This window comes from Schistocerca piceifrons, chromosome 1 (genome assembly GCF_021461385.2).
Source record: "Schistocerca piceifrons isolate TAMUIC-IGC-003096 chromosome 1, iqSchPice1.1, whole genome shotgun sequence".
NCBI lineage: Eukaryota > Metazoa > Arthropoda > Insecta > Orthoptera > Acrididae > Schistocerca > Schistocerca piceifrons.
In genome coordinates, this window is record NC_060138.1 from 570399579 (window position 1) to 570422225 (window position 22647).

General features: G+C 44.7%; 1 protein-coding gene across 1 annotated transcript in view; it reads left to right on the forward strand.

Moving 5' to 3' along the window:
• The first annotated feature begins 352 nt into the window (after positions 1–352).
• Positions 353–22647, forward strand: part of LOC124751981 (cytochrome P450 4V2-like) — a 46272-nt gene continuing 23977 nt past the window's right edge. Inside the window, exons 1-2 of the mRNA XM_047248992.1 lie at positions 353–544; positions 5859–6062. Coding sequence (XP_047104948.1) covers positions 353–544; positions 5859–6062 — 396 coding nt within the window. The remainder of the gene's footprint in view (positions 545–5858; positions 6063–22647) is intronic.

The following is a 22647-nucleotide window of genomic DNA, read 5'->3' on the forward strand; positions in this document are numbered from 1 at the left end:
CCATCTAATATTACATGAAACATAAAAAATAAAAAATTTTGTAATTATTTTGCAAATGACAATGGGTAAAAGCACATTAATTATGTAATGTGTATAGAAATAATTACCTAATGTCTCTGTGATAGTAAAGAGAGTAGTGTAGTTATAAATTCTATCGCACTACACAGCGAGCTGTTGAGTCCTGTCCTTTCTTCCACCTCTCTTTTCTTTCCCTGCATTTGCGTGGGGTAACGGCGGCGCCTGTTGTTGACAGGAGCGCATCTTCCAGCCGTGGCTGCAGCTGGGCTGGGTGCTGGCGCTGACCAGGGCGGGCCGCGACCAGGGCCAGGTGGTGTGCCTCATCTCCAGCGTCATGTCCACGTTAACGACGCCGCTCTTTGCCGCGGACTCCGCTGCAGACCACGAGCCGTCGAAGGCCAGCCCGCAGCGGGAGGACGGATCGCTCAAGGAAGACCCGCTGGCCGCAGGGCAGACGCCCCTCGTGGCGGCACTCACGCGGTCGCTGCGTGCGCACACGCTGTCTCACCAGGAGGTCTTTGACGAGGTTAGCGGCGCCTTTGTGTACCGAACTAGACAAGGCGTAGTCATAAAGTTGAAACTTGTGGCCTCTTTCTTAATGTACACTACTGGCCATTAAAATTGCTACACCACGAAGGTGACCTGCTACAGACGCGAAATTTAACCGACAGGAAGAAGATGCTGTGATATGCAAATGATTAGCTTTTCAGAGCATTCACACAGTGTTGGCGCCGGTGGCGACACCTACAACGTGCTGACATGAAGAAAGTTTCCAACAGATTTATCATAGATAAACAGCAGTTGACCGGCGTTGCCTGGTGAAACGTTGTTGTGATGCCTCGTGTAAGGAGGAGAAATGCGTACCATCAAGTTTCCGACTTTGATAAAGGTCGGATTGCAGCCTATCGCGATTGCGGTTTATCACATCGCGACATTGCTGCTCGCGTCGGTCGAGATCCAATGACTGTTAGCAAAATACGGAATCGGTGGGTTCAGGAGGGTAATACGGAACGCCGTGCTGGATCCCAACGGTCTCCTATCACTACCAGTCGAGATGACAGGCATCGTATCAGCATGACTGTAATGGATCGTGCAGCCACATCTCGATCCCTGAGTCAACAGATGGGGACGTTTGCAAGACAACAACCATCTGCACGAACAGTTCGACGACGTTTGCAGCAGCATGGGCTATCAGCTCGGAGACCATGGCTGCGGTTACCCTTGACGCTGCATCACAGACAGGAGCGCCTGCGATGGTGCACTCAACGACGAACCCGGGTGCACGAATGGCTAAACGTCATTTTTTCGGATGAATCCAGGTTCTGTTTGCAGCATCATGATGGTCGCATCCGTGTTTGGCGACATCGCGGTGAACGCCCATTGGAAGCGTGTATTCGTCATCGCCATACTGGCGTATCAACCGGCGTGATGCTATGGGGTGCCATTAGTTACACGTCTCGGTCACCTCTTGTTCGGATTGACTGAACTTTGAACAGTGGACGTTACATTTCAGATGTGTTACGACCCGTGGCTCTACCCTTCATTCGATCACTGCGAAACCCTACATTTCAACAGGATAATGCACGATCGCATGTTCCAGGTCCTGTACGGGCCTTTCTGGATACAGAAAATGTTCGACTGCTGCCCTGGCCGGCACATTCTTCAGATCTCTCACCAACTGAAAACGTCTGGTCATTGGTGGCCGAGCAACTGGCTCGTCACAATACGCCAGTCACTACTCTTGATGAACTGTGGTATCGTGTTGAAGCTGCATGGGCAGCTGTACCTGTACACGCCATCCAAGCTCTGTTTGACTCAATGCCCAGGCGTATCGAGGCCGTTATTATGGCCAGAGGTGGTTGTTTTGGGTACTGAAATTGCGTGAAAATGTAATCACATGTCAGTTCTAGTACAATATATTTCTCCAATGAATACCCGTTTACAATTTTCATTTCTTCTTGGTGCAGCATTTTTAATGCCCAGGAGTGTACGTTAGCCGCAGTATCATGAAACCATGCAAAACCAAATTAGAGACCAAGGGGAAATTGAAGCCATTCTCTCTGGTCGATAAGCGAATCTACAATCATACAAGAGGAACGAGATCACAAATCATAACCAACTAAGCAACAGACGTTGCGTGCCAAAGTAAATAGCGAACCGCTCACAATATGGATTGTGCTACTGCAGTTGTGACACTAGTTTTTCCACAAAAAATGAGCACCTGGGACACGAAGCACCCAGTATCTCAGTTCAGAGCTCTCAACTGCCCACTCAATAAATAAATAAAATTCTCCTTGGAGGGTATGAGTTAACGTCGTTGCCAATGTAGGAAAAAAGGGGGATGTGGCAGAAATATCCCACTCTTGGTGTACAAAACACACGTTAACAAACACAGGCCGCATGGGATTGCTGCGCTGTCTTGTCACGGTTCGAGCGGCTCCCCCTGTCGGACGTTCGAGTCCTTCCTCGGTCATGGATGTGTGTGTTGTCCTTAGCGTAAGTTAGTTTCACTTAGATTAAGTAGTGTGTAAGCCTAGGGACCGATGTCCTCAGCAATTTGGTCCCATAGGTACTTACCACAAATAAAAATATAATAATCAAACACAAGGTTTAACCAGAAGGTTGATATTTCTCTGGAGCAGTGTCTCCTCGACTGGTCAGCCTCTTTGCGCCAATCATTCATTTGGATGCACCAGAATTTTCTTCGCAGCTAACTTCTTCGTACCTACGTTTTTCTTTCCAACTTTCGTGATTGCCCTTTTTAGAGATGTCCATTCCTCTTCAACTGTACTGCCCACTGAGCAATTCATTATTGCTGTATCTATAGCGTTAGAGAACTTTTAAGCGGATCTTGTAATTCCTTAGTATTTCGAACCCCACTTCTTTGCGTATTGATTCCTCCTGACTAATGTCTTGAACTTCAGCCTACTCTTCATCACTACTTTATTGTGATCTGAGTCTATGTCTGCTACTGGGTACGCTTCATTTGGAGATGAATGAGAATTTGTGTGATTCTCCCGGCCATGTTGAACGAACCCTTGCTGAAACGTACTACTCTTATTTGGATCTTCTTTATCTGACGTTACGTATTTAGAGAATAAGCACTTCGTTTTATTTTCAATATCTGCAATGGCCACTGTGACAATATGGTTTTTCTTACAATTCTCTTTTGTAGGATCATGAACATTTCTCATGCTTTAACGTACTACTATAATAATTATTAAGTTATTACTTTTATTATTAAGTTATTACTTCCCTTTTTGTTTCTGAGTTCAGTCCATGGTTCTTCTTCACAAATGCGCTAGATTTTTCTATACAGCACTTCCACCGACGTGAAATACACTGAAACGTCAAAGAAACTGGTATAGACATGCGTATTCAAATACAGATTTGTGTAAACAGGCAGAATATGGCGCTGAGGTCGGCAACAGTTATATATAGGAAATCAAGTGTCTGGCGCTGTTGTTAGATCGGTTACTGCTGCTACAATACCAGGTTATCAAGATTTAAGCGAGTTTGAACATGGTGTTTAGTCGGCGCTTGAGCGGTGGGACAGAGCATCTCCAAGGTAGCGATGAAGTGGCGATTTTCTCCCTATGACCATTTCACGAGTGTACAGTGAACATTACGAATCCGGTAAAACATCAAATCTCCGACATTGCCGCGGCCGGAAGAAGATCCTGCAAGAACGGGAAAAAAGACGACTGAAGATAACTGTGCAACGTGACAGAACTGCAAGCCTTCCGCATATTGCTGCAGATTTCAGTGCTGGGGTGTCAACATGTGTCAGCGTGCGAACCATTCAACGAAACACCATCGATGTGGGCTTTCGGCGCCGAACGCCCACTCGTGTACCCTTGATGAATGCACGAAACAAAGTTTCACGCCTCGCCTGAGTCCGTGAACACCGACATTGGACTGTTGAAGAGTGGAAACATGTTGCCTGGTCGGACGAGTCTCGTTTGAAATTGTATCGAGCGGATGGACGTGTACGGGTATAGCCTCATGAATCCATTGACCATCCATGTCAGCAGGGGACTGTTCAAGCTAGTGGAGGCTCTGTAATGTTGTGGGGCGTGTGCAATTGGAGTGATATGGGGACCCTGATACGTCTAGCTAAGATTCTGAAAGGTGACACGCACATAAGCATCCTGTGTGATCACCTGCATTCATTCGTGTCCATTGTGCATACCGCCGGACATGGGCAATTGCAGCAGGACAATGCGACAGCCCACACGTCCGGAATTGGTACAGAGTGGCTCCAGGAACGCTCTTCTGAGTTTAAACACTTCCGTTGGCTACCAAACAGCCCAGTCATGAACATTATTGAGCATATTTGGGATGCCCTGCAGCGTGTTGTTTAGAAGAGATCTCCACCTCCTCGTATTCTTACGGATTTATGGACAGCCCTGCAGGATTCATGGTGTCACGTCGTCGTGCGGCACTCCTACGTGCTCGCGAGGGACCTACACGATATTAGATATGTGTACCAGTTTCTTTGGCCCTGCAGGATATATGTACATTTTTTTACTATGTGCCTTCTCTGTCGCCTCGTTTGCTTTGTTTTTGTGTTACGGGATGTGATCGTCTTTCGTTTTGTTTGGTGGTCGTGAGAACGACTGCTGTCGCTGTGTGTGTGTGTGTGTGTGTGTGTGTGTGTGTGTGTGTGTGTGTGTGTGTGTATGTGTGTGTAAGGGGTAGATAATATATCCTAACATATGTGTTTGTGTGAATTTTTACTTCACTATGGTATGGTACTGGGTGATCTATGGTGGATAGGCGGTCCTCTTCGTGTGATACTGTTTTTGTGGTATCTAGAGGGATTGTTATTTATGTACTATATGTTTGATTAGTTTAAATAACGTTTGCTTGCTAATGTTTGTTTGGCTATTTAATATGTGCGATTTCAGTCTATCTCGGCGTATTCCACTGATGAATTCTTCTCGGGTTGTGAGTCGAGTGGTGGCGTCGTCTTGTCGCAACGTTTCAATGAGTTTCTTACCCATCATCTTCTGGCGAAGATGGCGAAACCTTCGCCAGAAGATGATGGGTAAGAAACTCATTGAAATTTTGCGACAAGACGACACCACCACTCGGCTGATAACCCGAGATGAATTCATCATTGAATATGTGTTTCTTTTCCGTGATGGCTTTCTGGATTTAGAATTCTTCTTGTAGGTTTAGGAGCGGTTTCTTGTTACTGAATCTGGCTGTTTTCATTTTTGTTTTTACTGTGGTAGTTTGGTAATTTTCGTATCGGAGGTGTTCTGCAGATTTTGAGTGGCTGGTGTCATATTTGCATGCTCTTTTGTGTTCGTTGTACCTTGTTCCAAGTGCTCTGTTCGTCTGTCTTACGTATAGAGAATCACAACCGTTACCATGGAGTTAGCAAGTTCCACATTTCTTAAATATGCCACTGTTATCTTCCTTCATTAAACGTTTCTGTATTGAGTTATTGTTTTGATAAGCTAGCTTTTTTCCCTGTTTCTTGAGCTCACAAATTGTATGTGTCAGTTTGTTTCCGTGTGAGGCAGCTTGTCTGTTGAGTTTCGGCGTTGAGTCCTTGTTGTCTAGTGGTGGTGGTGTTGTCCGTGTGCTTGTGTGCAATGAGTGTTGTAGACCCCTGGATTTGTGTAGTGTTTGATTCATTTATTTTTATGTCTTTCTGGATTTTCTTCTTCAATTCTGTAACTGTCTTTTTTATCGCCTTTATTAATCGTATGTAGTATAACTGGTAAACGAGCAACGCTCGTTTTGAGAGCTGCCTCCTCCGTGCGTGAATTACGCTACTAGAAACGTTTGAAAATTCGTGGCGTCACATTTGCTCGTGGGCTGCTCAGATGAGGACGCTGGTGGTGTCCGGGACGGATACGACGGCCAACACGGCGGTGTCGGCGCTGGCGCTGCTCAGCCTCAACCAGCAGTGGCAGAGCGCCGCCCACCAAGAACTGGACCAGGTCTTCGGCAGGGGCAGTCGAGACTACCACCGGGAGGTCACCGTCGAAGACATCGCCCAGCTAAAGGTTCTGGACAGGATCCTCAAGGTAGGTCACGGCGCTGTACGAAAAATAGCGAGAATGACACAAAATCACAACAGAAAAGCCGGCCGTTGTGACCGAACGGTTCTAGGCGTTTCAGTCTGGAACCGCGTGACCGCTACGGTCGCAGGTTCGAATCCTGCCTCGGGCATGGATGTGTGTGATGTCCTTAGGTTAGTTAGGTTTAAGTAGTTCTAAGTTCCAGGGGACTGATGACCTCAGATGTTAAGGCCCATAGTGCTCAGAGCCATTTGAACCACAACAGAAAATATAGAGCACACACTGCGTCGTTGGGAACGTCTTACGTCCTTTCAGTTGATATTTTTCAGTCGCATGCGGGAATTTTGAAGAATGGGGAAATCTAGATTATATCTAGCTGGATGTTGTGAGAGAATTAAAGCTGAAATCTGAAAACATACTTTTTATTTTTCTTTCTGCCACATGTCTTCGTACACTGCGATAAGAAACATGGAAAGAAGATTAGGGTTTACCATTCCTTCGATGTCGAGATGTTTAGAGGCGGAGACAAGCTCGGGTTGTTTCGCGGATGGGGAAGGAAATTAGTCGCGTCCTTTTCAAGGGAACAATCCTGACATTTGCCTGGAACGGCTTAGGAAGATCATGCAAAACGTAAACCTCGACGCAGATGCAAAAGAACAGTTCATCTGGACCCTCTACATCCTTGCACTCCGATGGACAACTTAATTCAAGGTCTTTTTAAATCCGATATCAGACTACACACGTTCCCGAAGGAGCATAACTTAGATGTTAAAATGTGTTGTTTTGAAGAGTTTTATAGAAATATAAAATAAGTAACAAGATCAGAAATGCATTAAAAGTCATTCTATCGTCTATGGTTAACTGCAGCAGCGTATCAGTATGTATTTTGTGTCCCTTTGATTTTTGTTCCATTCGTTAAGAGTTTCTTTTTCTTTCAGATCCTCAGTTTTTGAGGGACCGTTTGGTAAATTTACTCGTTCCTATCCCAAATTGTTTTGGAGGCATATCAGGTCGAGAAAATGTCTTTCGTTCGTGAACCTATTGATCTGATTGAGCTTGATTTTTGCACACGTCTTGTCTAAGTCCTGGTACAAAGAACTATCTGATATTTTTTGGCTAAAGCGATCGAATATCTTTAACTGTTAGCGATCTGATGTTGAAGTACGAATATCATACATATGACAACCGCACTGGCACAATTTTTCAAAATTACTATATCCGTGAACAGTACTGTGCTGCTGTAAGACGGTAAACATGATGAAAAAATAGCAGTTTCATTTTTTTCTGTAAAAGAAAAGGACGTAATTGTGTCTGGACAGTTGTACGTAAAAGTTTCACTAAATCATGACTACACTGTTTCTATCAGTCTTTATTAATTATCAAGTGAGATTAGCAAGATTAGTTTCGGAAGTACGCTGCTGTCTTGAGGCGTCAACGCAAGTAATCTACATTAAAAAGAATGTTGATGTGGACAACTTGTGTTTTTAGTCGAGATTTTTTTACTGATTTTTTCACTTAGGGTTATATGATGATGTAATGGATTCAAAAGATAACTCATTCATGGTATTCTAGTTCATATATTCAATTAATTTCTGTTCTTGACTGTTCATTTTATGCAAACTCTGTTACTTGCTTATTCTGAAAATGAAATAAGGCTTTCTTTTTACACATGGAGAATACATGCATTACTTGATTCTGTAACTGTAACAAGGCTTTTTTGACGCATGGATAATAGCTGCATTCCTCAAAAACAGAAATTTTCACCGTAGTCTGTTTTGCAGTGACTGGAGCCGCGAAACATCTTCGAGTATCTGTGCCACACCATTTTATGAAATGCATGACATATGTCCTTTATTATCACTACAATACCGATTTCAGTTGAAAACCACCACCACATTATAAAAGTTCATATATTAATTATCATGTCATGTCATATCTATAAGGCAATGTTATTAATATAGCCCCATCGGACCTGTTGAACATCAAGAGAACGAACATGTATCTGTACTCAAGAAGTGATATGTCAGGTGAAAAACAGAGATAAAATAAATGAAAAAATTAAAATTCAAAATGAATAAGCAACTATAAGTTTAACAAGTGTATTCAAAGATGTTTAGATATATTTAATGAAGGATTATAAAGAAGAAAGTCAATTAAAAAAGAGACGAATGTGCGTTCATGGCCCAAATCATTAACGCATTCAACAGCGGCCTAGTGCACGAAGGTCACCACGTCGGATTTCAAACATAGTTCTCTTTGGATATTCCCATCATGCTTATACTTACTAATTAATTTTGATTTCCGCTGGCCGCTGGTGGCCGAGCGGTTCTAGGCGCTTCAGTCTTGAACCGCGCGACCGCTACGGCCGCGGGTTCGAATCCTGCCTCGGGCATGGATGTTTGTGATGTCCTCAGGTTAGTTAGGTTTAAGTAGTTCTGAGGGACTGATAACCTCAGACGTTAAGTCCTATAGTGCTCAGAGCCATTTTTTTGATTTCTGCATTTTTCGTCTCTCATTCTACACTTACGAGTAGTTGTATCATAGATAGTTGCTGTGCTGGGGAGAGACTGCTGCTGCTGACACGAAAAATTTAACAGTTGGGCGTATCACGTGATTGTACGGCCGTCTGTGGAACAGACGAGCGTTGGGTGAGGCGCACCATGCTGGAACGTGTCATTTCCTGGAACACCTGTGTGCTCGTCGTAAGGTTGTCATCGAGAAACTTGCATCAAGTACTACTGCGGCATGCTAGCGAGCAACAGCGTGCTGTTAATGCGATGGAATTAGGTTCGCAAAAACTGGGTTGAGAGATCGTTCCAAATACTGGCTTCTCCCCCCCCCCCCCCGCCCCCCTCTCCATCTATTCGACCCCATCCTCACAACAAACCCCGTATGTCTCATATTCTATGGAATTACCGGTGCCAGACAGTCACCTTACCTTTCTATAGCACTTTAAAAAAAATTCTAAAAAACTGGTGAATAACTTGGTACATGCTGATTCAAAATATGCAAATCATTTGTCTCTATCACCCACCGTTTTTAGATATACTCCTTCAACCATTTATATTTCCCAGAACAATTGGTGTCACATGGCGTACTAATGAACATGGCTTCAGCTAAGAAAATGGCGCGTTACGTGACACATATGCTATATAGTAATATCTAGTTCAAGATGTATTATACACATAAAACCCTACACAGTGGGGAATACTCCTTAATCTGTGTTTGTTCTGAATTTCCTGGTCGTAGACTTACATTTATGCTGAGCATTCGGCGTGTCACGCTGAAGTGTCCGGCAGTAGTCAGCCAACATTGCTGCACTCCACCGGCTCTGATACTGTCTCTCCATCGCCGAGATGTCCTGGTGAACACGTTCACCATGGTTCTCACTGACTGAACCTAGATTTTCGGAGAAGTTGAGGAGATGAATTTTGAGGGACATGTTGCCACCCATCTTTTTCTGCTCACTGCTGCAGTTCTTTGCACCATTTACATGATCAGTAGATGTATCATTTCCAAGCAAATAGGCGAAAACTGATCTGAATGCCATCGGTGCATTTCTTTCATTCTCATTCAGTATGTCTTGGAAGTGGGCGTCAACAATTACCTTCCTTATTTGTGGACCTATGAACACACCTTGTTTCACTTTCGTGTAACTCAACCCTGGGAACTTGTTGCGTATGCACCGAAAAGCATCTGAGTCGTTGTCTAGTGTCTTTATGAAATTCTGCATGAGTTCCATCTTGGGGTGAAGGGTTGACATGATAACTTCGGCACGGAACACGAAGGACAAAATGGCTCTGAGCACTATGGGACTTAACATCTGTGGTCATCAGTCCCCTAGTACTTAGAACTACTTAAACCTAACTAACCTAAGGACATCACACACATCCATGTCCGAGGCAGGATTCGAACCTGCGACCGTAGCGGTCACGCGGTTCCTGCCTGAAGCGCCTAGAACCGCACGGCCACACCGGCCACGAAGGGCATTCTTATTTCCTGTCTGCATTGTGTTTCTGACTGCCCACTTTTTTCTTTGTGTAGTCGTGCTTTCTATCACCACTGCCCCATTCACTGCTGTTATAAGCAGTACTTGCCGTACCCTGTCGGCATTCCAATGGGAACGGTGATGACTTCTAAATCAAAATAGAAACCCGTATATACTCATCATAGCGTATTTTTCAAGAAGTGGCGACATAATTTAACATATCTTTTTCAGGCGGGTAGAATATGCAACCGGTACCGTTGCGTATTTTTTTCCCACTGTGCAATAATACTGCTTTCAAACTTATTTTAGATGAGTCGATGAGCAATCGCCATGCTTCAATGTTGAGTTCCACCTCGATTCTTGACATGAGACCTTGAACGTCCGTATGGTAGCAAATCATTCATTTCGAAGAGTATCACAAGTACATTGTGTCTATGGTGAAAATATGTTACTGTACCCGATGCAAGCAAATTAAGTTTCTGAAGGCTTGAACCGAGCAGTTCAGCTTGATGTTTTGGTAGTGGCAGGTCCCGTACGTGGTCACAAAGATCAGCATTATTCATTAAATGAATACTTTCTGCAGATTGGAAGTCAGGGTCTGATACGTTACTGGAAGATGAAAGAGAACTTTCTTCTTGCGTTGCTTTATCAACTGTATATACTGCAAGTGATACTGGTGTTGGACAAGCGACGGGATAATATGGAATTGGTTTAGAAACTGAGGGCAGGTCTGAATACTTTACAGATGCACGAGTTTTGCAGGAAAATCCGATGACATTTGCCAAATAGAAATAACGTCTGTGGTGTGGATGGTTGATTCACTCCGTCATAGAACTCCGAATGTCAGATGGTTGTTCTTCTTCGCCTTTCTTATCGAACCGCGCAAGTTGCATGTACATGTCAGATGAACTATGGTGCCCACGATTTACAAGTACTTACATTTCAAAAGAAGTGTAGTTCGTATGCTTTCTTCAGAAACGGCGTAAAAGACTTCCCATGGGATTTGTCTGTTAGATGGCAGCACACGTAGCGAAATAGATCTGGCGAATTTATGCAACCTCTGGATGCAATAAAATTAAACTGAAAATAAAAAAGAAACAAATGAAAGATTAGTAACGCGATGTCGAATGATGTTTTGACGTATTATCTCAGAAATAACTATTTTCACAGACGACGAAAACAGTTTGTTTGTCAGTGTAATCACTAAAAATCTTCAAAGGAACTATTACATTGGAAATGTTTATCAAATATTATTAGTTTACGGTATCCAGGGGGATGGAGACTTTCTTCGGTCTGGAGATGATGGACCACTCTTCCCCCAATCTTCCTAAATGAGCGATGGTGGAGGCCTGTGGCGCTGGCTCAAGTGTGATTTGTTTTGTCAGGATGGAATGTGTTCCTCAGCGCTTGTTGGGAATAAACTGCTGGGGAAGTTCATATCTGAATCAGCATTTTGCAGTGGAGTGGTGTTACCGGGTTCGGGAAAAGAGTCAATGAAATTGCCTGCATGGGGATACTGAGTCTGACTGGTCGAAAGGTGTCAGTTTCGAAACGCTTTGGAACATGTGAAATGGAATGACGCACCAAGTATTTCTTCGAGAGCAGAAGGCCCTGAAAGAATTAGCAAATGCATTACCGTGCTCGGGTTTAGAATTCTGACTGAGTGTTTTCCGGTCATCTGGACGGCTGTTTCAGTTCTATGACCGTGCACAGGCTCGGTAGGCAGAGTTCTCTATCGAATACAGTAAGTACATCCAGTACCTAGTTGAAGCTAGTGTTAAGCGAACAAAGTGAGCTTGCCGAGATTTAGTTTATGTCAATAAATACCACTGGTATGATTTTAAACTCTTACGCTGTTTTGTCTATGTGAAAATTATAGACGGATGTAGTTAGCCTGCTTTCGGCAACTACCTTTACTAATAAACTGGATAAGTATTGCGACCCGAGCTCTAGAGTTTAAGTTTTTATAGGTCGTCTGGGGTGAACCGAAGCTATAACGGACCTAAAATCACTATCCGCGGGAAATCGTTACTGGGGCCTTAGAATACGCATCTCACATATCAGTTCTGTTAATAATGTTCCGCCGCACCTGTCGTCGCTACGTTCGAAAGAATACAAAACGGCAAAACTAATTGTGACTGATGGTCCCAGCTTCACACAGCAGCTAGTAATACAAGGGGCGATCAAAAAGTTTCTGGTCGAAAGCCGTACAGTTCGGATTTGGTATGCCGATGAGGCAAACTCGCCGGGAGCATTGAGGCAGACATACCACCGCCGCACCAGTTTGAAGATATTCATGTGATAAAACACCGTGCTCTGCTGCGTGAAGAAGTCCGTAACTGCCTACTGCACATCTTCTTCCGACAGGAATCGCCGACCCTACGAGGCCCTTTCTAGGAAACCGAAGCCGTGATAATCGCATGGGGAGAGATCAGGGCTCTAGGGCAGGTACTCGGATGTTTCCCACTTGAGTTGCGTAACTTCTGCGGTACGACATTTGAGATATGAGCACGTGTGTTATCACGCAGCAACAGCACCCCTTGTCACGCACCATTCCACGTCGGTGGTTTTCGACAGGCATGCTGCCCCATATTAACAGCACGTTGGTCCTCTTTTGACGCATTTGGAAATAACGTCGTGGTAGTTCACTTTCTCGCAGTTACCGCACTCGTGTCGGAATGGCACGAATGCCACACTGATCCCTTCGCTACATGTCGTGCTTATATACGCGAATCACGAAGTCGCGTTATATTACGTATACACTGCAGCGACGCCCTCATACGGGAACTTTTTGATCGCCCCTTACAAAAAGGAACTCCACACTCTACATTTCATTCAAATCAAATAACCTCACTGCCATACCGGCTCAGTCGGTACAATGAATGAGACTCCAGCTCTCGGTTAATACGCATCTACAGAGCAGCTAGTGACGTGTTGATCTTTTCCTGCGTTTTCATCGCAGCATATTTCTTAAATTTCGTGCGTGTTTTTTCTGTTCAAGAGGTTTAATCTCGCAGTTTGTAGATATAAATTCATTCAGTTTGTAACGCAACAGTTACTCACTGTTTTGTTTTGAAGACAAGCGTCCGTTCGTTTAGTAAGCCTGTCAGTGAGGCTCCAGCTCTCGGCTGATACACATCTCCAGAGCGGCAAGTTAAGTGTTTACTTTTTTCTGTATTTTACTCACAGTATATTTCTTAAATTTAAGGCGTGTTTCTCTGTGTAAGCTCGATCTTGTAAGTGTAAATTCAGGCAATCGGCAGCGCAGTTTTCATTTCTCCTGAACGGCAGCTACGTAGCTCACTGAGACATCAACGTTCATTGGTGACACATCAGAAGGGTAGCAAGTTGCATATCTAAGATTTTGTCTGCTTTTGTAGTTTACTTCTTCAGCTAGTCTTGCTAGAATTTGTAGGATGCTTGTGTGCTGTGTGCGGCCGCAGGAGGTGCTGGCCGCAGTTTGTGAACAGCCGAATGCTACTGTCAGTCACCTTCAGGCTGCTGCCTCGGGTTGTAGCGGTGGCGGAGAATCTGCCGCATCACATGGAACACCTCAGGTGTCGCTTGTTTCGCCGCTGGCTCTGCTGCCTAGGAACCTCGTGGATCCGCCTTCCCAACAGATGGAGTGGCGGGTGGTAAAGCGTTCACATCACTCGATGCGGAGGACCAATGTGAAGACAGGCCGTCTGGTGTTGCCCATTCACGCTGTGAGTGGTCAGGTGTGCGCTCTTTCAGCAGGGCCCCAGCTGGCGCACGGTGGGAGGGATTTACTAGTTATCGGTAGCTCCAATGTTAGGCCAGTTAGGAAGCCCCTTAGATAGCGTTCAGGGCTGCAAAGGAAGGCAATGTGTCTGCTGAGGGGGCCTCATCCGAAATGTGAAGGTGGCCTTGCCTGCAGCTGTCGAGCGTACAGGGTGCAGTCATATGCAATTTCTGGCTCACGTCGGTACCAACGACACCTGTCGCATGGGTTCTGAGGCCATCCTCAGTTCAAACAGGCGGCTAGCGGAAGCGTTGAAGCCTGCTAACATCACGCAGCGGGTAGAAGCAAAGCTTGCAATTTTCTGCATTGTTCCCAGAGTTGATCGGAATCGTTTGGTTTGGCGACGAGTGGAGGATCTCAACCAAAGGATTCGTCGACGGTCTTGGCTGCAGATATTTAGACCTGTGTCATCAATTGGGGATTTGAAGACTTCCCTTGATCGGTCAGGGGTGCACTACGCGGAGGGAACAGCTGCTCTGGCAGCAGAGCACTTGTGGAGTGCACATGGGTTTTTTATGCTAGGTGGTAGTTTGAGGTACTCTGATAAACACTTGCCAGTCGATACGCAGCAAGGAAAGTCAGACTACGTGGAGAGAAAAGACACTTTGACTGTCAAAATTTTGTCAGTCAATTGGAGGAGTATTCGTAATAAAGTTCCCGAATTTACTGCCCTCCAGGAAAGTTCACTCGCTCAAATTATTCTCGAAAACGAGAGTTGGCCGGAACCCGAAGTGGAAAGTTCTGAGATATTTAGCGTGTCATGGAACGTGTATCGGAAAGAATGATTAGAGGCCATAGGAAGGAAAGTGTTCATTGTAGTTGACAAAAATATTTCTCTGTAGAGGTTGAAGTTCAGTGTGACATTGAAGTTATCTGGTTGCATAAACAGTGCTCGGTGAAACCAAGTTAACTGTTGCATATTTTTACCGCCTACCCGATTCATACTAGTTGGAGGCCACTTTAATCTATCGAGTAGAGACTTGGATGTCTGTGGATTCTTTGCAGGGGGTCTAGACAGACATTCGTGCGAAGTACGTTTGAAAGCGTTTTCTGAAAGCTCTTGAGTAGCTAGTTCGGCAGCCCACACGCAGTAGAAATTCTTAGATCTGGTAGCTGCAAATAGGCCGTACCATATCGACAACCTCAGAATAGAAACGGGATTTAGCGACCATGATGTCATTATGGCGACTATGGTTACGAAAGTGAATAAATCAGTTAAGAAGGCTAGGAGAGTGTTTCTGCCAGAAAGAACAGATAAACAGTTGTTAGCGTCTCACTTAGATAGTGAACTGGCGTCACTTGGTTCCAGTAACATGGACATAGAGGAATTGTGTGCAAAGTTTAAGCAGACTGCAAATCGTGGTCTGGAGAATTATGTGCCTAGTAAGTGGATTAAGGTCGGAAAAGATCCAGCATGGTTTAATAACCCGACTCGCAAAATGCTGAGGAAGCGGATGCTATCCCACTTTCAGTTCAAAAGAGAACGCGCAAATGACCACAAGCAAAGATTCGTAGTGATTCATGCCTCTGTGAAAAGCTGTATATCCGAATAATACAACTACCACCATCATACCTTAACAAAAGAGCTGGCAGAGATTCCGAAAATATTCTGGTCCTATGTAAAATCGCTAAGTCAGTCTAAGGCTTCCATCCAGTCACTTGTTAATCCGTCTGGTGTAGCAGTTGAAGATAGCAAAAAGAAAGCCAAAGTTTTAAATTTCGCTTTCAAGAAATCGTTCACGCAGGAGAATCTTACAAACATACCGTCGTTTGACCACCGAACAGACTCCCGTAAGGACGACATTAGTAACAATCATCCCTGGCGTAGAGAAAAAACTGAAAGAGTTGAAAAGAATTGTCACCAGTTACGAATGGAACCCTAATTCGGTTTTTTAAAGAGTACTCTACAGCACTGGCCCCACTGCATTGATAGCGAATCTCTCGCCCAGCGCAAAGTACCAGGCGAGTGGAAAAAAGAGCAGGTGACTCCTGTATATAAAAGGGCAAAAGAACGGATCCGCAAAATTACAAACATCGGTTTGCTGCAGAATTCTTGAACACATTCTCAGTTCGAACATAATACGTTTTGTTGAGACGGAGATTCTTGTGTCCACGAATCAGCATGGTGTGAATTTTAGCTTGCCCTTTTCTCCCATGATATCTGCGAACTATGGACGAAGGGCAACAGGCAGATGCCATATTTCAAGATTTCCGGAAAGCATTTGACACGGTGCCCCATTGCAGGTTGTGAACGAAGGTACGAGAATATGGAATAAGTTCACATATATGTGAGTGCTCGAAGACTTCTTAAATAATAGAAACCAGTATGCTGTCCTAGACGACGAGTGTTCATCAGAGAGAAGGGTGTCGTCAGGAGTACTCCAGGAAAGTGTGACAGGACCGCTGTTGTTATGTATATACATAAATGATTTGGCGGACAGGGTGGGCAGCAATCTGCGGTTGTTAGCTCATGATGCTGTGGTGTACGGGAAGGTGTCGAGGTTGTGACTGTAGTAGGATGCAAGATAACTTAGACAAAATTTCTAGTTGGTGCGATGAACGGCAGATAGCTCAAAAATGTGGAAAAATACTAGCAGTGCCCTGCTTGACACAATCATGTCGTTTAAATATCTGGGCGTGACGTTGCAAAGCGGTAGAAATGGAACGAACATGTGAGGACTGCTGTAGGGAAGATGAATGGTCGAGTTCGGTTTATTGTGAGAATTCTAGGAAAGTGTGGTTCACCTGAAATGGTGACTGCATATAAGACGCTAGTGAGACCTATTCTTGAGTAGTGCTAGAGTGCGCGGGATCCGTACCACATCGGATTCAAGCAAGACATCGAACCAATTCAGAAGCGGGCTGCTAGATTTGTACTGGTAGGTTCGAACAACACGCAAGTGTTACGGACTAGCTTCAGGAACCCAAATCGGACCTTGGAGGGAAGGCGACAGTCTTTTCGAGGAGCGCTGTTGAGAAAATTAAGGGAACTGGCATTTGAAGCTGTCTGCAGAAGGATTCTGCTGCCTCCGACATACATTGCACGTAAGGACCACGAAGGTAATATACGAGAAACTGGGGCTCATACGGAGGCTTATAGACAGTCATTTTCCCCTCGCTCTATTTGCAAGTGGAACAGGGAAGTAAATGACTAGTAGTGGTACGGTGTACCCTCCACCACGCACCATACAGTGGATTCGGAGTATCGATCTAGAAGTAAATGTCTGATTGTATTCTGAAAATAATAAACTTCCTGTCTTTTTTAAACCCGAATCAGGTAACCTCAACACCCCTAGCCCGATGCAAATATACGACACGTCAATCCAAAATAAATACGGTGTTGAGGCAGGTACTCCCGTGACAATGGCTGGTTGTGGGCGCAGCCTCTTAGACGATTGTTCCTCGCATCTGTCGCTTTCATTTGAGTCATTCGACTACTGCATTCCTCGAAAATGTAGTCAGGGAAGAGTCTTGGACTACGATACGTAATAAAATTTTCCACAAAAAAGGAGTTTTCCCCACTATCTCGTCACTCAGCACCGATCTCAAATTAATATTTCTCTAACTTATATTTGAAATTCATATTTTACCAGAGAATTAAAAAACGTATGTAACTGGACTGTTAGAAGCTGAAGGCAATTTATGAATTATACAATGGGGTGTCTGTTCGCTTGTTCGTGTCCGAAAGAAAGACACCATTTTGATCCAGCAGCCACTAGGAATTATGACGCAAAAGAAATACAGACATTGGCTGCGAGTGGGCATTGGTTTAAATCAATGGGAAAGTTTAAAATTTGTGCCGGACCGGGACTGGGACCGCTCCTGCTTACTGGGCAGATGCACTCACCACTAAGCCATCTGGATACAGTAGTTATCGAAACTGGCCGGACTACCCTAGTACGTCTCCCGTCAGACTCAAATTCTCAACTTATCCACACAATACTTAAGTAGTTCCCCTTGCCCATTATCTTTATTACTCGACTTCTTACGGGAATCGACGAAATGCCGCGAGTAATGAGGATAATGGGCAAGGGGCACTACGCTAGTAGTAGGCGGACAAGTTGAGACTTTGGGTATGACGGGAGGCGAGCTACGGTAGTCCACGCAGGTGCGACGACCACTGTGTCCTGATGGCTTAGTGGTGCCACCATCCGCCTAGTAAGCAGGGGACCAGGGTTCGAATCTCGCTCTGGCACAAACAATCAACATTCCCCATTTATTTAAAACAATGCCCAATCGCAGACAACGTCTGTGATTCCCCTGTGTCTTAATTTATGAGTCCTTGGTGGGGTTCCATTCCAGTCCACTAATTGGAGCTCTGAATCTTGCTAAGAGGTTTTAAGGCTCTAATTATTTACTTTGGAGTAGTGAGAAGTTTGACCCTGTCCAGCGGGTCGAAATTAAGTTGTCGGTCTTTATTTAGACTGACTGTATGAGTGTAGTAGTGCAGCGCATTAATCTAGGTGCACCAGAGAACGTTTCAGATGAAATCCGCGAGGCACTAATTTGTCTCGCGCGTGCCACATCGTTCAAGAATTCAAGATTACTGCCAGGGTCCACAAGTGGAATTTCGCTCACGCCCTGTAACCTCCAAGGACGAACGAAAGGAACGTTTCATTGTCATGACTGTATCGTGGGCACCACATACATGGGCTACTCCTTCTCTTAGGTAGGCTACACACTTATATTTTCATCTGGCACCATGTGAAAGGAGCAACGTGACTACTTCGATCTCAGAAACCTTTTCTCCGCCAGAGTGAACTGGCAAAGTCATCAAGATATTACCGATAGCGGTCGCCACTGATTATGGTGGATTATTACAGCGGATGGACGAGGCACAGTGCAACAAACCGCTCGCGAGTTTAGTGATCATTAACAAGAAGCGGTGAGCTGTTATACCATCCAGCGCCCCCCCCCTTCCCCCCCCCCCCCCTCCCACCAACCCTCACCCAGTCACACGCCCCACGCTATTCGACACGGAAGTACCCACCTCGTGAGAGAATAGGTACAGAGATAAGACAGGCGGGGGAATATCACTGCTGGACGCTCGAAAGCACGGAAAAAGATCGCCTGCACTGGACTGATGAATCGCGGAGCACGTACGCCACACAGTGCAAGAGACCGTCGGAAACTACATAAGGCGACGTAACCCGCTTGTCTTCTGGGATACGTTAAGGCAATTGGTTGAGATTTCCTCCTGTGTTGGATGTTGACATGCTAGGAAATGGGACCTCTAATATATGTCATCGTCTCACAACTGCGAACGATACGGGAATCTACTGGTTGACCATATGCATTCGCCATCTACAGCTTCACGCAGGCGATCTGTCTTAGCAAAATCCCATTGAGGACGTGGTATGAGTTACCGTGAGACAGTTATAGCAACAAAGGTTGCCATAGTACAAAGGAAAACTAAATTTGTGTCTTCAGTAAACTGGATAAAGAAAAGTAGTGTTATATCTAAACGAGGAACCTGAAAGTTTTAGCCCAGGAAAGGAGCATGTAGAGGAATTGTAGCTCTAGTTTAAAAGAATAATTGACTATCCACTTGTTAGATATGTGGCCAGTAGAACAGTTCATGGTGGGAGGGACGCTCCATGGTATATAGTCACTACAAAGAAACTTCTAACGAAACAGATATCACTGCATACTGGGTGTAAAACAAAGCATAGGGCTACAGTCAGACAACTGATGAAGGAAACGTACTTAGCTATCAAGAGAGCAATGCGCGAAGAGTTCAGTGACTACCGTAGCAAATACTATCGTACGATCTTTCACAAAACCCAAAGAAATCTTGGCTGCATCTAAACGCTTTTATGGCACCAACGTTAGTGTCAAGTCACTCACGGATACGACAGGAACTGAAAATGAGGCTAGCAAAGCGAAAACGAAAATGCTGAACTCCGTTTTCAAACGTTCCTTTACAAAGAAAAACTAACGAGAACTGCGTCATTTCAATCCTCGTACCACTGAAAAGAAGAGTGAAATAGGTACTAGTGCCAGTGGCTTCGAGAAATAGCTGAAATCGTTAAAATTTAACGGAGCTCCATGGTCCGATGAAATCCATATCAGAACTTGTACGTAATTTGCGGCTGAGTTATCCTCTCTTTTAATCGTAATCTATCGTAGATCCCTCGAACAAAAAACCATGACCAGTAGTTCGAAGAAACGACAGGCTCCACCCATCTACAAGAAGAGTAGCAGAAGTGAACCACAAACCTACTGTCAAGTATCCTTGATATCGGTTTGTTGTAGAATCTTAGAACATATTCTGAGCACAAACGTAATAAGGTATCTCAAACAGAATGACCTCCTCCCTGCCAACCAGCATGGATTCCGAAAACATCAATCATGTGAATCCCAGCTCGCATTTGTGTCACATGACTTACTAAAAATCTTGGATCAAGGCAGTCACGTAAATGTAGTACATCTGTTTCTGAAAAGCATTTGACTCAGTACCACATTTGCACTTACAGGGTGTTTCAAAAATGACCGGTATATTTGAAACGGCAATAAAAACTAAACGAGCAGCAATAGAAATACACCGTTTGTTGCAATATGCTTGGGACAACAGTACATTTTCAGGCGGACAAACTTTAGAAATTACAGTAGTTACAATTTTCAACAACAGATGGCGCTGCAAGTGATGTGAAAGATATAGAAGACAACGCAGTCTGTGGGTGCGCCATTCTGTACGTCGTCTTTCTGCTGTAAGCGTGTGCTGTTCACAACGTGCAAGTGTGCTGTAGACAACATGGTTTATTCCTTAGAACAGAGGATTTTTCTGGTGTTGGAATTCCACCGCCTAGAACACAGTGTTGTTGCAACAAGACGAAGTTTTCAACGGAGGTTTAATGTAATCAAAGGACCGAAAAGCGATACAATAAAGGATCTGTTTGAAAAATTTCAACGGACTGGGAACGTGACGGATGAACGTGCTGGAAAGGTAGGGCGACCGTGTACGGCAACCACAGAGGGCAACGCGCAGCTAGTGCAACAGGTGATCCAACAGCGGCCTCGGGTTTCCGTTCGCCGTGTTGCAGCTGCGGTCCAAATGACGCCAACGTCCACGTATCGTCTCATGCGCCAGAGTTTACACCCCTATCCATACAAAATTCAAACGCGGCAACCCCTCAGCGCCGCTACCATTGCTGCACGAGAGACATTCGCTAACGATATAGTGCACAGGATTGATGACGGCGATATGCATGTGGGCAGCATTTGGTTTACTGACGAAGCTTATTTTTACCTGGACGGCTTTGTCAATAAACAGAACTGGCGCATATGGGGAACCGAAAAGCCCCATGTTGCAGTCCCATCGTCCCTGCATCCTCAAAAAGTACTGGTCTGGGCCGCCATTTCTTCCAAAGGAATCATTGGCCCATTTTTCAGATCCGAAACGATTACTGCATCACGCTATCTGGACATTCTTCGTGAATTTGTGGCGGTACAAACTGCCTTAGACGACACTGCGAACACCTCGTGGTTTATGCAAGATTGTGCCCGGCCACATCTTACGGCCGACGTCTTTAATTTCCTGAATGAATATTTCGATGATCGTGTGATTGCTTTGGGCTATCCGAAACATACAGGAGGCGGCGTGGATTGGCCTCCCTATTCGCCAGACATGAACCCCTGTGACTTCTTTCTGTGGGGACACTTGAAAGACCAGGTGTACCGCCAGAATCCAGAAACAATTGAACAGCTGAAGCAGTACATCTCATCTGCATGTGAAGCCATTCCGCCAGACACATTGTCAAAGGTTTCGGGTAATTTCATTCAGAGACTACGCCATATTATTGCTACGCATGGTGGATATGTGGAAAATATCGTACTATAGTGTTTCCCAGACCGCAGCGCCATCTGTTGTTGAAAATTGTAACTACTGTAATTTCGAAAGTTTGTCTGCCTGAAAATGTACTGTTGTCCCAAGCATATTGCAACAAACGGTGTATTTCTATCGCTGCTCGTTTAGTTTTTATTGCCGTTTCAAATATACCGGTCATTTTTGAAACACCCTGTATTATCAAAAGTATAATGGTATAAGATATCGATATAAGTGTTGTGTACATAGTCCCGCGTAGTCACCGCGTACACAACTTTCCCACTAGAGCGGGCCCCGCTAAGCACAACAGCGCAGGCGCAGCGCTCGTCCGTCTCCGCTCTACGAGATGGCGCTGCCATAAAGACGGACCAAATTCTGCTTCCGCCGATCCGCGTATTAATATGTAACGCAGCCAATGAGATTGCTGCTAACGTATAACCTTTTCTCCTCGCGGATCACACTCGCGCAGTGATACTTGAACGCTCGAGGTATTATAACGAGTGTACAGACCTCCGATTAGTCAGTCTGCATTAGTCTGCACCAGCGTGCATTAGTCTATAGTCAAGTTTCAGTCTGCGCCTAATAAGATTACCATATTCCTGTACATAGCCATGAAGATAAATGTATAGACACTTTTGTCGAGTATCAGAGATATGTGAGAATAAGATTAACGTACCAAGACCAAAGGAACTTCAGATTGTCAATTGTAAATTGCATCCAGAACCAAGTTAAGTTATTTTTCAGAACCAAGTTAAGTTATTTTTATACTTATTATTACTTTAATAAATGTGTGTGAAAATTAATCAAGTTCTGTTTAAAGTTGGTCACCGTCAATCTGCTACTCTAAGCGTGCAAGTGGCATTTCTATCGTCTGACCTAACGGCAGAAGATAAGACCACGAGACATATTGCTGACACTCGCCTACTTCGTTAGAGCGACAAGTCAAATAATCTGATGGTGTGTGTACCGAAGGTCTTACAGTACGCACACCACAATAAGGTTTTCACTGAATTGA